This window comes from Rhinoraja longicauda, chromosome 5 (genome assembly GCF_053455715.1).
Source record: "Rhinoraja longicauda isolate Sanriku21f chromosome 5, sRhiLon1.1, whole genome shotgun sequence".
NCBI lineage: Eukaryota > Metazoa > Chordata > Chondrichthyes > Rajiformes > Arhynchobatidae > Rhinoraja > Rhinoraja longicauda.
The window spans coordinates 55,560,598-55,574,888 of NC_135957.1; the positions used below are offsets into that span (position 1 = coordinate 55,560,598).

At 43.5% G+C, this 14,291-nt stretch overlaps 1 protein-coding gene across 1 annotated transcript; it reads right to left on the bottom strand.

The window, feature by feature from the left end:
• Window positions 1-616: 616 nt before the first annotated feature.
• On the bottom strand, window positions 617-13,897 carry LOC144593665 (gap junction Cx32.7 protein-like). Its single transcript, XM_078399594.1, has 2 exons — window positions 13,778-13,897; window positions 617-3,126 (listed from the first exon to the last, which is right to left on the bottom strand). The coding sequence occupies exon 2, from the start codon at window positions 3,110-3,112 to the stop codon at window positions 2,231-2,233; it is 882 nt and encodes a 293-aa protein (XP_078255720.1). The 5' UTR covers window positions 3,113-3,126; window positions 13,778-13,897; the 3' UTR covers window positions 617-2,230.
• Between the last annotated feature and the right edge of the window lie 394 nt (window positions 13,898-14,291).

The window sequence follows — 14,291 nt, forward strand, 5'->3', positions numbered from 1 at the left end:
CCAGCGAGGCGTCGCCGTCGGCAGTCGTGCGGTTGCTGGTCTTGTAGTTGGTGATGTGCTGGATGCCTTGCCATACCCGCCGTGGGTCATTGTTGGAAAAGTGGTCCTCAATCTTCCTCTTGTAGGACGCTTTGGCATCCTTGATGCCTCTCTTCAGGTTGGTTCTAGCAGCACTGTATAGAGCTCTATCACTAGACCTGAAGGCGGTGTTACGGTCCTTGAGGAGAGACCTGACATCCTTTGTCATCCAGGGTTTTTGATTGGGATACAACCGGATGCGTTTGTCGACGGTGACATTGTCAACACAGTTTTTGATGTAGCAAAGTACAGTTGATGTGTACTCCTCCAAGTCATGATCCTCAAAAATATCCCAGTTGGTCCTTTCGAAGCAATCCTGCAGCTGCGAGGAAGCTCCTTCAGGCCATGTCTTAACAGTCTTTATGGTGACTGGAGCTTTCCTCCTGAGTGGGGTGTATGCTGGAGTTAGGAATATGGACAGGTGATCTGACTGCCCCAGGTGTGGTAGTGGTGCTGACCTGAAACCCTTCTTAATATTTGAGTAAACCTTGTCTAGTGTGTTTTTCCCCCTGGTAGCACATCTTATGTGTTGTTCAAGTTTCGGGAGAACTGACTTTAGGTCTGCATGGTTGAAGTCCCCGGCTATGATGTGGGCTGCTTCTGGATATGTGCTCTGTTGTGAGTTTATTGCACCGAGCAGGTAGCCTAAAGCTGTGCTAGCGTTAGCATTCGGTGGGATGTAGACTGCTGTTACTATAACCCCTGTTATAGTAATATGAGCTGTTCTCTAATACTGCCACCTGTATCTTACACAGAGCAAGATTATGAGACACTTAATTAAAAATATCAGATTTATTCATTCATTGTTCACATTTATAACGCTGAAGCATTGTTTCAAATGATCTTATATTGTAATATGAATAGAAAATTAAATATTTCCAGATTCTTAAGATATAATGACATAAATTGGTCGACAACTGAAGTGATTTCAGATATTTGGACCTTGTCACCAAGATTTCTGGCCATATTGAACTTTCTCTTCTTCCACCTGCACTCACCATTCAATCCCAGGGCACTTTAATAATTCCTGAACTGAAGGATCAGATAGACATTGTAACTGCCCCTTAGAATGCACCTAGCGCAGATAGGCAAAGAAGCATTGGGACATTCAATTCAATGGGTATATTGACCCTCATTAAAATGATAGATTTAACTAAGCTTCTTGATTTTTTTTCTCTACATTTTAGAAGCATAGAAACATAGAAAATAGGTGCAGGAGCAGACCATTCAGCCATTCGAGACAGCACCACAATTCAATATGATCATGGCTGATCATCGAAAATTAGTACCCATTCCTGCTTTCTCCCCATATGCCTTGATTCTGTTTGCCCTAAGAGCTAATGGAAATTTAAATTATTAACGGTAGTATAATGTGCTCAAAATATGTGTAGTTTTAAATTCATTTTAAATAATGTTTTAGTTTTTATATTATCTAAATCAATTTAAGCTCAGAGATAATAAAAAGCAGACCTTTGATAGCTTAGCCCTCAGTGGGAGTCAGAGAATGCATTGTCTACAGCCTTGCGATTTGGGGCACAGCCCATTCATGGTAGGGTCACAGAACCACTCTCAATGTCATTGGGAGCTAAATGGGTTACTAGGATTAACCTGTTTCAGACAAGTGAGATCAACGGCAATTTGACCAATTGGAACTGATATTCAGATGACTCAGATGATACACTAAAAATTAAGGCAGAAACTGTAACGAGTTAGCATTAACATCTATCAGCATAATGGTAACAGTGCACTGTCAGCTTGGTCAAAAGACAGTTTTTTTTTAAAATCACACCATTTGTGCCACAAGTGAACTGAATGACTTCAGGACGAGTCTACAGAGCCAAAAAATGGATACGATATCATTATGAATCATATGATTCATCAGTTGAAAAATGAATTAGTGTCAGAAAGTTATACATTTTGGTCAGTTGTCTCCTGTTGACATTCATATGGAATTCTGGCCCTTTTTATCACGGTAGAAGAAACTGCTTAATAATACATTGTAAATTTTTCGTCAGGTTTACAAGCCGAATACAAAATTAAATAACTGTTACATTTCTAGATTCTTGTTCATGACTTGGTTTGTTGTATTATTTCAGTAACCTAAGTTCTGGAATAAAGGTAGATTAATTTATTGAACATCATACCCATTTTATTATCCTGTATTTTCTTTCATTTCCTCACTACCTTTCTCAATCCCATAATTAATGGTATTCTGAGACTTGGGATCCTGGCTATTATATGGTTCTGTACTAAAAGGCTTCACTTTAGAACCTGACGGAGGTGAATCTTCAGTCAACATTGATTTACCAAAAGACTCAATAAATTGGGGATGGCCATGTTTTTGATATCTCTTCTGCGTTGAAGTAGTTATTTGTTTGAAAACAAGGTAAGCTATTTCAGCTATATTTAGAAGAAGTGACACACAAGCAACAGCCAGCATGAAAATGATGAAGATGGTTTTCTCTGTTGGACGTGAAATAAAACAATCTACGACATGTGGACAGGGATATCTACCGCACACATATATGGGATCCAAAGAAAAGCCATAGAGATACCACTGACCCACAATGAAACCAATTTCAAGCAGAATTTTACACAAAACATGTAATATGTAGGTAAATAATAGGATTCCTTGTATTTTTACTTTTCCATCCCTTACAATGTACTTTGTTGCCTTCTTAACTTTTCTGACGATTTGTTCATCAGTTAATTTGTGTTGTCTTCTCTCCAAGTGGACAACATGTATAGCATGTCCAAGGTACAGCAAGGTAGGTGTGGAAACAAAAATGATCTGAAGAACCCAAAAGCGAACGTGGGAAATTGGAAAAGCTTCGTCATAGCAGACGTTTTCACAACCAGGTTGGCGTGTGTTACAAAGGAAGCCAGACTGTTCATCACCCCAAACCTTCTCTGCAGCAGATCCAAGCAATAAGATCCTAAAGATAAATAATACTGTGAGCCAAATTTTCCCAATCACTGTAGATTGTGCCTGAACTTTGTCCAGCAGTCTTCCAAGTAGAGTCCAATCCCCCATTCTTCAAAGTATACCTACCAAATTAAACACATACACAATTAAATGTAGAATAAATCACCTGCATTACTAATTGGATGTTAATCTTGTACTTTTTCATATAACACTTTGGGATAGATATTTGCAAGTGCTGCCCATCTCACCTGCCATAACATCAACAAGGAAGCCATGGAAGCTCTGGAAAAATGCCCTAAATGGTGAATGAAGATAGACCATGTGGAAATTCAGTCCCTGGAATATTTTCAACTTGTCTTTGAACTCTTTTTATTTTACGTTTTACGTGCAGCATTTCATGTACGTCAAAAATAATTTTATTGAATTAAAGGTAACAAATTCAAAGTCAAGGATGCTGTAGTTTCCTTTTTCTATTCTTCAAATACTGGAACGCTCTGCACAATCCTGTAGGAGAATCATTTTTTTAAAACAGCAGCAAATTAAGAAGGCAACTCAAGGACAATTAGGGCAATTAGGTAGGGGTGCGTAATAATGGTAGGTCTTCATAGCAATTGCCACATTCCATAAAATAATAACATTACTGGTAACTGAGGTGCTGTACCATACATGAATAATTATGACTATTCCACTATAAAAGGTATTCACCTCAAGGAATGCAAACTGCAGATGGGGATGTTACAATAGGGCAGTTTATGCAAGTCCTCCCGAAGTGCTTGCACACATTCTTACATAAGAACAGACCTGGTCCATTGATTACTGCAGTCAGTTATTAACAAAATGTACCCTTGTGACATTCTGTCATTAATGTGGGAAGAAGTTTCCTCTGTCAGAGATTATGTTTATTTTTATGACAAAGTAAGTACAAAATACAATTGATCCATCTGTAATTTCACCGAACATTATAAACCAAAGCGTTGGTGTCAGATTTAGCTTAAAGGTTCTAGAAGGGGCATAAACCCTGTCACTTGCCCCGAGAGAAAATCTATAATGTCATCAGAAGTTGCATCGTATCCACAACAGGTCAAAAGGTGTTTCAGAATTTTATTTGATCTGTTTACAAAACAAGGGAAAAGGTTTGAATATCAAACAACCAAATGAAAGCCAAAGGGCTGCAGGTGAAATAATGTCAATTTACTCTAGTTGTTTTATTAAATGTTAAAATTAAATATGGCAGAGCCTGATATTCTTGTAGCTCCTTCAATGAAATTGGATTTTTTTCAAGATTGAGTAATGATCCAACTGTAAAATACTTTGAAAATGTGTCAAGTGTAGCAGATAGAGTGAAACAATAGACAAGCAAACACAATAATATACTGTACAGATGATAAAGCAGGCAATATCCTCCCAGGGTTCAACTAGTCAGATCGTGACAGTGAAGATCATAACACAATAATGGAAAAGTCTAACTGATATTTAATCATTAAAGAAGTAAAAGATTTGTAAAAATGATCTGAAGTAAAGTAGCAACATCGATAGATCCACCTGACATTGTGAACAGCTGTATCATTGATTAAAAAAAACACACAGGGAAATGTCAATGGTCCAACTTTGCTCAAAATAAAGTGAAGGCAAATTGTTAGAAAAGTAGAAGAGCTAGCAATCTTGTCATCCTGCCACAAGTAGTAAGTAATGATAGAGTGCTACTCTGCAGCCAAACTATTTTCAAATTATGCCGAAAACAGTCTAAACCTTCCAAAACTGAATTTAGTGGCTAGTACAGCTGTTCCACTTGAGTTTGGTCCCATCTCATGTGGAATAGACAACTTCTCTCAGCATAGACAAAGAAGTCCAGAATTTAAGCTCGAGAAGAATTACAACATGTCTTACAAATACAATTATGCAAGTGCCAAATTCGCAGTAGTGAGAACGATCAAAACCTGCATTCTTGTCTCTGTTATGATGAAATGGAGAAAAAGGCACTAAAGAAACCAGAGAAAAGATCTAAACATCATTCAGAAATGAGAGTCATGGGTATCACAGATGAAGCAATTAAACTCGCTGGAGTTCAGAAGAATGAGGGGGGACCTCATTGAAACATACAGAATAGTGAAAGGCTTGGATTGAGGGGATGTGGAGAGGGTGTTTCCACTCGTGGGAGATTATGGACTAGAGGTCATAGTCTCAGAATTAAAGGATGTTCTGTTAGGAAGGAGAAGAGGAGAAATTTCTTTAGAGGGTGGTGAATTGGTGGAATTCACAGAAGGCTGTGAAGGCCAAGTTAGTGGATATTTTTAAGGCATGGCGAGATAGATTCTTGATTAGTACAAGTGTCAGAGATTATGGGGAGAAGGCAGGAGATTGGGGTTAGGAGGGAGAGATAAATCAGCCATGATTGAATGGCAGAGTAGACTTGATGGGTAGAATGGCCAAATTCTACTCCTATTCCTTGTGACCTTATGGCCTTATAATTACAAAATGCAGGATGCACAGAAAAAAAAGAACTGGAATACAGAGAGCTCAGAGAATTGCTGGGTCTACCAATACTACAGAGATATTAATGGGGGTTGGAGGACTTGAGGCTTGGTGAGGCAGGGAAGGGAAAGGGATACCAGAGCGGGAGAGAAAGAGAGAGAGAGAGAGAGAGAGAGAGAGAGAGAGAGAGAGAGAGAGAGAGAGAGAGAGAGAGAGAGACTAAATAGGGAATTACAGGGAAGACAAGGGATGGTATAGAATATAAAGTGGAGGAGGGGTAAATGAGATAATGTAGAGGAAGAGGGCTTGACTTGAGGTGGATGGTGGGAGGAGATCACCCTATTTAGCCTCCAGACAAGAATTGATCAATTCTCCAGATTTTTAGGTCTATTGGTTTGGTATAGTGAGTCAACTTAAGTTCTGGGCCTGAGACCTAGTCTAGCCATTGCCCTGGTTCCTATTTTCTAGTCTTTGGTCCCAGGCCCAGTGCAGCCCCTGAGTTCTTGGACCTGTCCAAGACCAACTTCAGGGTTGCTAGTTGTGTCAGGATTCCTCTCAGTCCCCCTCTGCAACGGGAAGAATGTAAATGCAGCTCAATGTTCAACAAAAAGCTGCCATGCACTCTATATAATTTTAACATTTTATTTTTCTTCAAGTTTCCAATTTCACCCTTCAGTAGTTCGAAACACTCAGAGGGAACACGCATCAATTACGTCCATGTTTCCACATATTGTGGTAAAAATGCCATTGCAGGTGCTTCTGCCCCCCCTGTCTGTCGCCCGACACATGCTCTTGAAAGATTACATTTTCTTCTTTTATCAGCCAAACAGTACCAACTTCAAGGTTCCTTTGTTTGTTTTACTTCAAAGGTTAGTTATTCTGGTAATACAATTGGTGATGTGTTGTGTTAACATTGATATTCTTCATTTTGCTGTGGTTGTACTCATTCCTGGAATACTTGGGTGGAAAAATGGGTTGAGGCTAAGGTGCATTCTGAGAAGGTGGCACAAGACTTGCACACATGTGATCTTCTTTCAATTGTTGCTCCTTTTGTTGTTTCGAAGAGAGACAGCATTCTTACCGCCTTGTAGGCTATTCTGTATGCCTTATAACAGCAGCTTTATTTAAAGTGTTTTCAAAGTGTGTGCTCCAGGCTCATTTGCTGCTAAATGATCTGTCCAGTGCTTCCAGCAATTAGCAGTGAAATCTGGCACTATGCTTTCATGCTATACGTTTTGCATTATTTGATCTAGATCATTCACCAACAATATGAAGCATTTGGGCCAAATCTGACCCAACAGATCTGATAAACTAATCTGTTAAGCAATTTAATCGTTCCTAAAATCTCATTGCGATGTTCTCATGCTACTTCTGGACATAATTCTGGACACACAGAGGAACCTTGCTCCATTAACACCAGTAGTGTGATTACACTTGGAATTACCTCCATATGTCCTGCTCAGAATTTGCAACCTTGAATGTAACCTGCTTTAAAATTGTTCTCTCTCTCTATATATATATACTAGACTGAGGTGGACCTGTTGGGTCCAAATCTCGCCTGCGGGCCACTCCTGGGGAAACCCTCCCCCAACTGATGATCCTGTGGGCCCGGCAACCCTCTCCAACTGACGAAGCCCATTGCCCGGCGGGGAGTGTCCCCCGGGGCCATGGGCGGGTAAGGTGGACAGGGAAGGGGAGAGAGAGCCACTCACTTCAGTCCCGTGGCGCCAGCACAACAGCCAGAGCGAGCCATGGACCCAAAGCCTCTCCTGAATCGGTCTAGCACCCTCCCCTCCCCCACACCCCACCAACTCAACACCCTCCCCCCTCCCCTCCCCTCCCTTCCCCTACTACCCCCTGCCCCCCACTCCCTCCCTTCCCCCCAACCCCCCTCTCCCTTCCCCCCACCCCTACTCCCCTCCCCCTGCCCCCACTCCCCTTACCCCCACCCCCCCGCCCCCACTCCCCTTCCCCCCACCCCCAGTTCCCCCAACCTCCTCCTCCCCCACTCCACCCCTCCCCCCCGTTTCCCCTTCCACTCCCCCCTCCCCTGCCCCCCTGCCCCTCCCCTGCCCCCTCCCCCTCCCCTTCCCCCCCTCCCACCCCATCCCCTCTCAATATCAAAGGGCCCCAACTGCGGAGGCGCAGACCCGTAGGGAATCCAGCGGCAATCTTACGTATCGGATCAACGGGAGTATCCCCCGGGGCCGTGCCGGGCCCAGCAACCCTACCTATCCGTGCACCCGTTGGCGGGTGGGGAGTGTCTCCCGCGGCCGTGGGCGGGACACAGTGGTGTGTGGGGAGCGTCTCCCAGGGCCGTACTGGGCCCAGCAACCCAACCAATCTGTGCACCCATTGGAGGGTGGGGAGCGTCTCCCGGGGTTGTGGGCAGGAGCCGGTGGCGGGTGTGAAGTGTCCGCCAGGGCCGTGCCGGGCACAGCAACCCTTCCAATCCGTGGACCCATTGGCGATGAAAGCCACGTACATGTGTCCCATGCGTGCAGCGCTGATCGGCGAAGAGCGGTGGAGAATGGCAGCGATGGCGAACGGTGGCGATGGCCATCTTGTTGGACCCTCTGCCGCCGCCTCTGGCGCCATGCTGCACCACGGGAGGAAGGTCAGGCGCGAGGGGGGGAGCGCATTTCTTAAAGTCATTCCCCCCCACACCCCCATTGGCCTTGACTCCCTGGGACCCCCCTCACTCATTGGCCGTCACTCGGGCGGGTCCCATTGTGATGTCACATGCTGAACATTACAAGAAATCGTTTTTTTAGGTAATTTTTAAACTTAAAAATCTCTCTAACTTTAACAACGTCCCTCAGACTGGATAACATCCCTCAGACCCTCAGAATAATAAACAAACGGAGAGTTTTATTTTTAATTTTTATATATATAAATTATACACACACACACATATATGTCTGTTTGTGTGTGTTGTTACAGAGTTGATATAGCACGGAACAGAGTGCAAGGAGTGAAGCTTGTAATGTAGTTTGAAATTTTAAAAGAGTTGTTTGGGAAGATCGATTAATTCACATGCTTGAAATTAGATGCTTTTGTAATCTGTCTGTCAAATGGGGCTTCAGCTTTCTAGCGTTTAAGCCAAGTTGTCAAGTTATATATTATTTAGATATGGATTTGTGTAAGGGTAACAGGGTGGAGTATATATTTTTTCAATTTCATATAAAGCAATGTTTGATAAAGTATGTAATTCTCCATGTAACCTGCTGATATTGATATCTATAGATGTTCAAATAAATCATCCCAATTTGATTAGCTAGGAAACAAAAGCCTATATATTTGGAAGTGGAGTTTCAGTATTAATAATGACAGGAGGAACAATATAAGATATAGGCTGAATAGTCTTATTAGAACAAACACCATAGATCAAGAGATTTACTGTTTTATCTAAATAGTATCTAATGTTCAGTTTTCTCCAGTGTCAATCTGTATCTTTAACACATGTGTAGGGAGGAACTACAGATGTTGGTTTACACCAAAGATAGACACAAAATGCAGGACAACCTCAGCAGGACAGGCAGCATCTCTGCAGAGAAGGAATGGGTGACATTTCGGGCCAAGATCCTCTCGGCCCACGAAACACCACCCATTCATTCTATCCCGATAAGCTGCCTGTCCACTGAGTTACTACAGCATTTTGTGTCTATTTTCCTTTAACACATGTGTTGGTAGCCGAATACTTGTTTTTCAAACAATCAATTGGTCAAAGATTTATCCCCAATTTATTTTACCCAATCCAAGCACCTTTTTCTCAATATGGATGTATTATTTCAGTTTGACTTTATATATGTAATTTCTCTCTGTTTTCACACTTATGAGAAGGTTTTCCGATATCCCTTTGAAAGCTTACAAAAATTAAATGTCCCAATTGTTTATTTACCTAGGCAGTCAATGGTCAAGTTAACATAGTTGTTTTGCAACTCAGTCATTATTTACTTTGGAAGAAACTCACTGGTTTGTACTAGTTTAGAGAACTTTGATTCCAGTGATATGGTATTTTTTGTGCTGATTACAGGATTGATACATAAGGGCAAGTTAATTGCTTAATATGACAAAGAAATTATAGTGCACATAACACGCATTGACCTTTAGATAGTGTTCTCCATGTATGCAGCATGCCTAATCATGGATACAGGGTATGAAGCAGTGGTGTCCTGATGTATAATTCACAAAAGAATAGTGTGCAAGTATGTTTTTTTAGGAAAGAGAATAGAATTATATTGCTTATGTGAGGAGAATTGGACCGAAAAGTAGAAATGTTTTGTCTCAGTTATATCAGGCTGTGATGAGACCACATTTTAGTCACTAGAGGTAGTGTGGTTTAGAAGAATGAGAGAGGTTGAGTGAAATATGTAGAACCATGTGTAGGAAAGAACTGCAGATGCTGATTTAAATCAAAGGTAGACACAAAATGCTGGAGTAACTCAGCGGGACAGGCAGCATGTCTGGAGAGAAGGAATGAGTGACATTTTGGGTCGAGACCCAAAACGTCACACATTCCTTCTCTCCAGAGATGCTGCCTGTCCCGCTGAGTTACTCCAGCATTTTATGTCTACATAGAACCATGGTTCGTTTTTGACAGGTTGTATGTGGAGATAATGTTTCTTTATGCAGGAAAATCTAGAACTAGGGTCACTATTTAAAAACTAAACAGGATTCATCCTTGTAAGAGAGAGATAACGTTATTTGTACTTTCTCCCATACGGTTAAATCTTTAAAACTGTCTTGTTTAAAGTGCGGTTGAAGCAAAGTCATTGGATAATTTTAAGGCAGAGCTTGGTGTTTCTACTAATCGTATAATAATTATATTGGACTCCCCGAATGTCCCTATCCAGCTATCCAACAAGCTAAACAATTGATCCAATAAAGACCAGTAGAGACGAGCTGTCGTTGATGCTTTACTGTATTCAAATGTGAAACTGTAACGTTTAGGCACAAAAAGAAATAACATAGGGTTTAGTTACATTATACGTTTAGTATAGGAACATATAAAGATGATGTCAATAAACATAATTCCTTACAGACATTGTGTCTAACAAACTCTGTGAGGAAGGATGGCAGCAGATTAAACACAGGTGAATTACACTGTATACACCATGAGGTTATCCCTTTCTGAGCTGCACTTTCTTGTTTATGACAACTTCCTGTCTATTAGGGAATGAAACTTAAAGCTGCTGTACCAAAACTTCCAGCAGGCGGGGTCTCCCAGACCCCATGCAAATCTCCCATTTAACCCCCAGAGTCCTCGGGAGACAGGAGAAGGACCACTTCAGTGATTGGGCAGATGTAGAGCTTCTGGCCTCCATCCTTGAAGATTCTGACTTCCACTCTCTGAACCCTCCCATCCTGACTTGGAAAGGTCTTTAAGATGATTGCCATGGGCCACTCATTTCTTCTGGCCTGTTTGTCCTTCAGGAGAACGATATCTCCTTCTTTAATATTTTGCCTTGTGTCCAACCACTTGTGTCGGCTTTGCAGAGTGACAAGATACTCCTGACGCCACCTGCTCCAAAAGGTTTCCGCTAGGCTCTGAACACGCTTCCACTCTTCTTTGAGAAGAACTCCTTTCCCAAAGTCACCAGGAGGAGGAAGGGGAACCCCTGTCTTCTGAGTTAAGAGTGTAGCTGGAGTCAGGATGAAAAGTGACTCCGGGTCTGAAGACACAGGGATGAGGGGTCTTGCATTAATCACGGCTGTGACCTCTGCCTTAAATGTCGTTAAGACCTCATGTGTGAGGCGGGCTGCTCCATTCTGGAGGAGCATGTAGTCGATGATACGACGGGCGATACCGATCATCCGCTCCCACGCACCACCCATGTGGGAGGAATGGGGCGAATTGAATACCCATGTACACCTGATCGGGAGATGGGTTGCTACGGCAAACTTGGTTTGCTCCCGGGAGGAAGGGGGGGGGAGGGGGCAAGGAGGGGAGGGGGAGGGGAGGGAGGGAGGGAGGAGGGGTGGGAGGGAGGGGGAGGGAGGGAGTAAGGAGGGGGGAAGGAGGGGAGGGGGAGGGGAAGGAGGGAGGAGGGGTGGGAGGGAGGGAGGAGGAGGGAGGGGGTAAGGAGGGGGGAAGGAGGGGAGGGGGAGGGAAGGGGAAGGAGGGGAGAGAAGGGGAGGAAGGGGAGGGAGGGAGTGTGGGGAAGGGAGGGGTGTAGGGGGAGGGAGGCAGGGGGAGGGGTGTGGAGGTTGGGGGGTTGGGGGAGGGAGGGGGTGGAAGAGGGGAGGGAGGGGGGGAGGGGGAGGGGAGGGAGGGGGATGGAGGGAGGGGAAGGAGAGGGGGAGAGGGGAGGGAAGAGTTGGGGGAGAGAGGGGGGTGGGGAGGAGAGAGTGGGTGAGGAGAGAGTGCTGCACCAATGCAGGAGAGGCAACCCTAGGGGGGAGGGAGGGAAGGAGGGGAGGAAGGGGAGGGGGGGGTGGAGGAGGGGAGGGAGGAGATGGGGAGGAAGGGAGGGAGGGGGGAGGAGGGGAGGGAGGGGGTGGATGGAGGGGGAGGAAGGGGGAGGGTTGGGGGAGTGGGGGGAGAGGGGAGTGGGGAGGAGGGAGTGGGGGAGGAGAGGGTGGTGCACCAATGCAGAAGAGGCAACCCTACGGGGGAGGGGGAGGGGGGGAGAGGGAGAGGGAGAGGGGGGAAGGATGGGAGGAAGAGGGGGGGAGTGAGGGGAGGAAGGGAGGGGGGAGGGGGGAGAGGGGAGGGGAGTGGGGGGGGGGGGGAAGGGGAGGGGGGAGGAGAGGGTGCTGCATCAATGCAGGAGTGGTTTGGGCCCAATGGGTCCACTTGGTCTCGTAGTAACCTAACAATCTGCAAGTCTTTGTGATGTGGGAGAAAACTGGAGGAGACCCACTTAGTCACAGGGAGAATGTGCAAATGCCACACAGACAGTCTCCAAGGTCGTTGTTAAATAGTATAGGTAGAGCAATAGTGACAGTGGCTTGAGAACAGATTGCCTATCATTATTTAGTTGGGATATGCAATTGTACGTAGGTCATTCCCGCCCTTGAGTGAGTGCTATCATTTAATTTCCCCATGTCTTATGCATGACTTTACTTCATTTATCCACCTTGGTTCTTTAATAACTTTGGCTACATTAATATAATCCAGGTTAAACTAACATTGATTTTGAAAAATGCGCAGCGTGATTCATAGGAAAGATGGTATCGATTTGGCATCATTCTGCAACTTAATTGCAGTTGCTGAAGAGCAAATCTGACATTTTAACACCTGAGAACCTTTTAAGCATGTGTGCATTTTGTGAATGTTAATGCAAAACTGACTTTTCTGTCAAGCAACTGATAATAAATCCATTGCTCTGTCGGCTATCTGATTGCTGACATTTGAGTTCTGGCGAGTAGAAAGCAGCAGGTAAGTATGAATGCACAACATTTCTCTTTAGATCAGAGAATGACACACATGTCCGTAGAAGACAGTTCTGATGCCCTTCTGCATTCAGCACCAAACTCAAACTGAGTGTGAAGTAGAATGGAATGCACACCATGATTCGTGTTAGGCTAATTTGAAAGTGATTATACGCATGGTTTGAGCTCCAGTCAATGGTGAGTGGCATGATTTTGTTAGAGCAATGATGGAACTGTTTTCTTATAGAGTCAGTGTTCGGGAAAGAGCAAGCAGCTGAGATTGATCAGTTTACATTGATTGTTATTTTAAAAAAATCAAGTTTAGGGTCAGTTGTAGCACACTTCCCATTAAATGGTGCATTGGCACAAGCAATTGTATATCACCAGCAAGGAATCTGTGGTGAGAGGGGAAAAATTTAAAAGGAGCCTGAGAGGCAGCTTTCTCACACAGAGGGTGGTGGGTATATTGAATGGGATGCCAGAGGAGGTACTTGAGGCAGAAACGAGAAAAACAATATTGAAAAACACATTTGGCCAGAAACATGGATAGGAAAAGTTTAGAGGGACATGGGACTAACAAGGGCATGTGGGACTGGAGTAGATGGAGCATCTTGGCCGGCATGGGCACGTTGGGCTGAAGTGCCTATTTCTGTGCCGTGTGACTATGGATCAACATTTTCGGGCAAATAAAACAAATTAGCAAGAATTAAAACAGAAAATAACAACCATGAATTTGCGCTACCATAACTAATATCTATAGTTTTATTAAAGGTAAATACCTTTTCCTTACATTTAGATCAATGTCAAGCTTCCTTTGCAAATTATGGAAACTGAAAGTGCTCGTTTCCACAAACCAAACAACAAAAGCATTCAGGAAAGAAATTTGTGCTGTTAATCTCAACAAATGGCAACTGAATCACTTACCTGCTTTAAATAAGCACTAGGTTGAAAGAGACAATCTGCTAATAATGGCGTAGGAAGTTTTACGGAGGATGCAGCTGGTTGTGTGCAATGTGAAAAGAGCAGGGTATTGCATAAGAAATTCAAATGTTTACTGTTCTAAATTGTTGTAATCACAACGTTTATTTGCTTCTCTCCAGAAATCAAGGTCACATTTTTGCTAATCTTTAACATGAGAGCAACTTAACTGGACATCTGTTCCAATAAGGTTATTTATAATAATTCTATTTAAGAACTTTTAAAGGAAACATCTGGAAGAATTTGGTTTTGTTTCATGAGTGGAAAATATCAGTTTTGAAACATCCCAGGTGACCACACGAGATACTTTCAATTATAGAATGACAATAGCCTTCTTATTTAGGTATGAAGCTAGACACAAAATGCTGGAGTAACTCAGCGGGTCAGGCAGCATCTCAGGAGAGAAGGATTGGGTGATTTTTCGTGTCGAGACCCTTCTTCAGATTGATGTCAGGGGAGG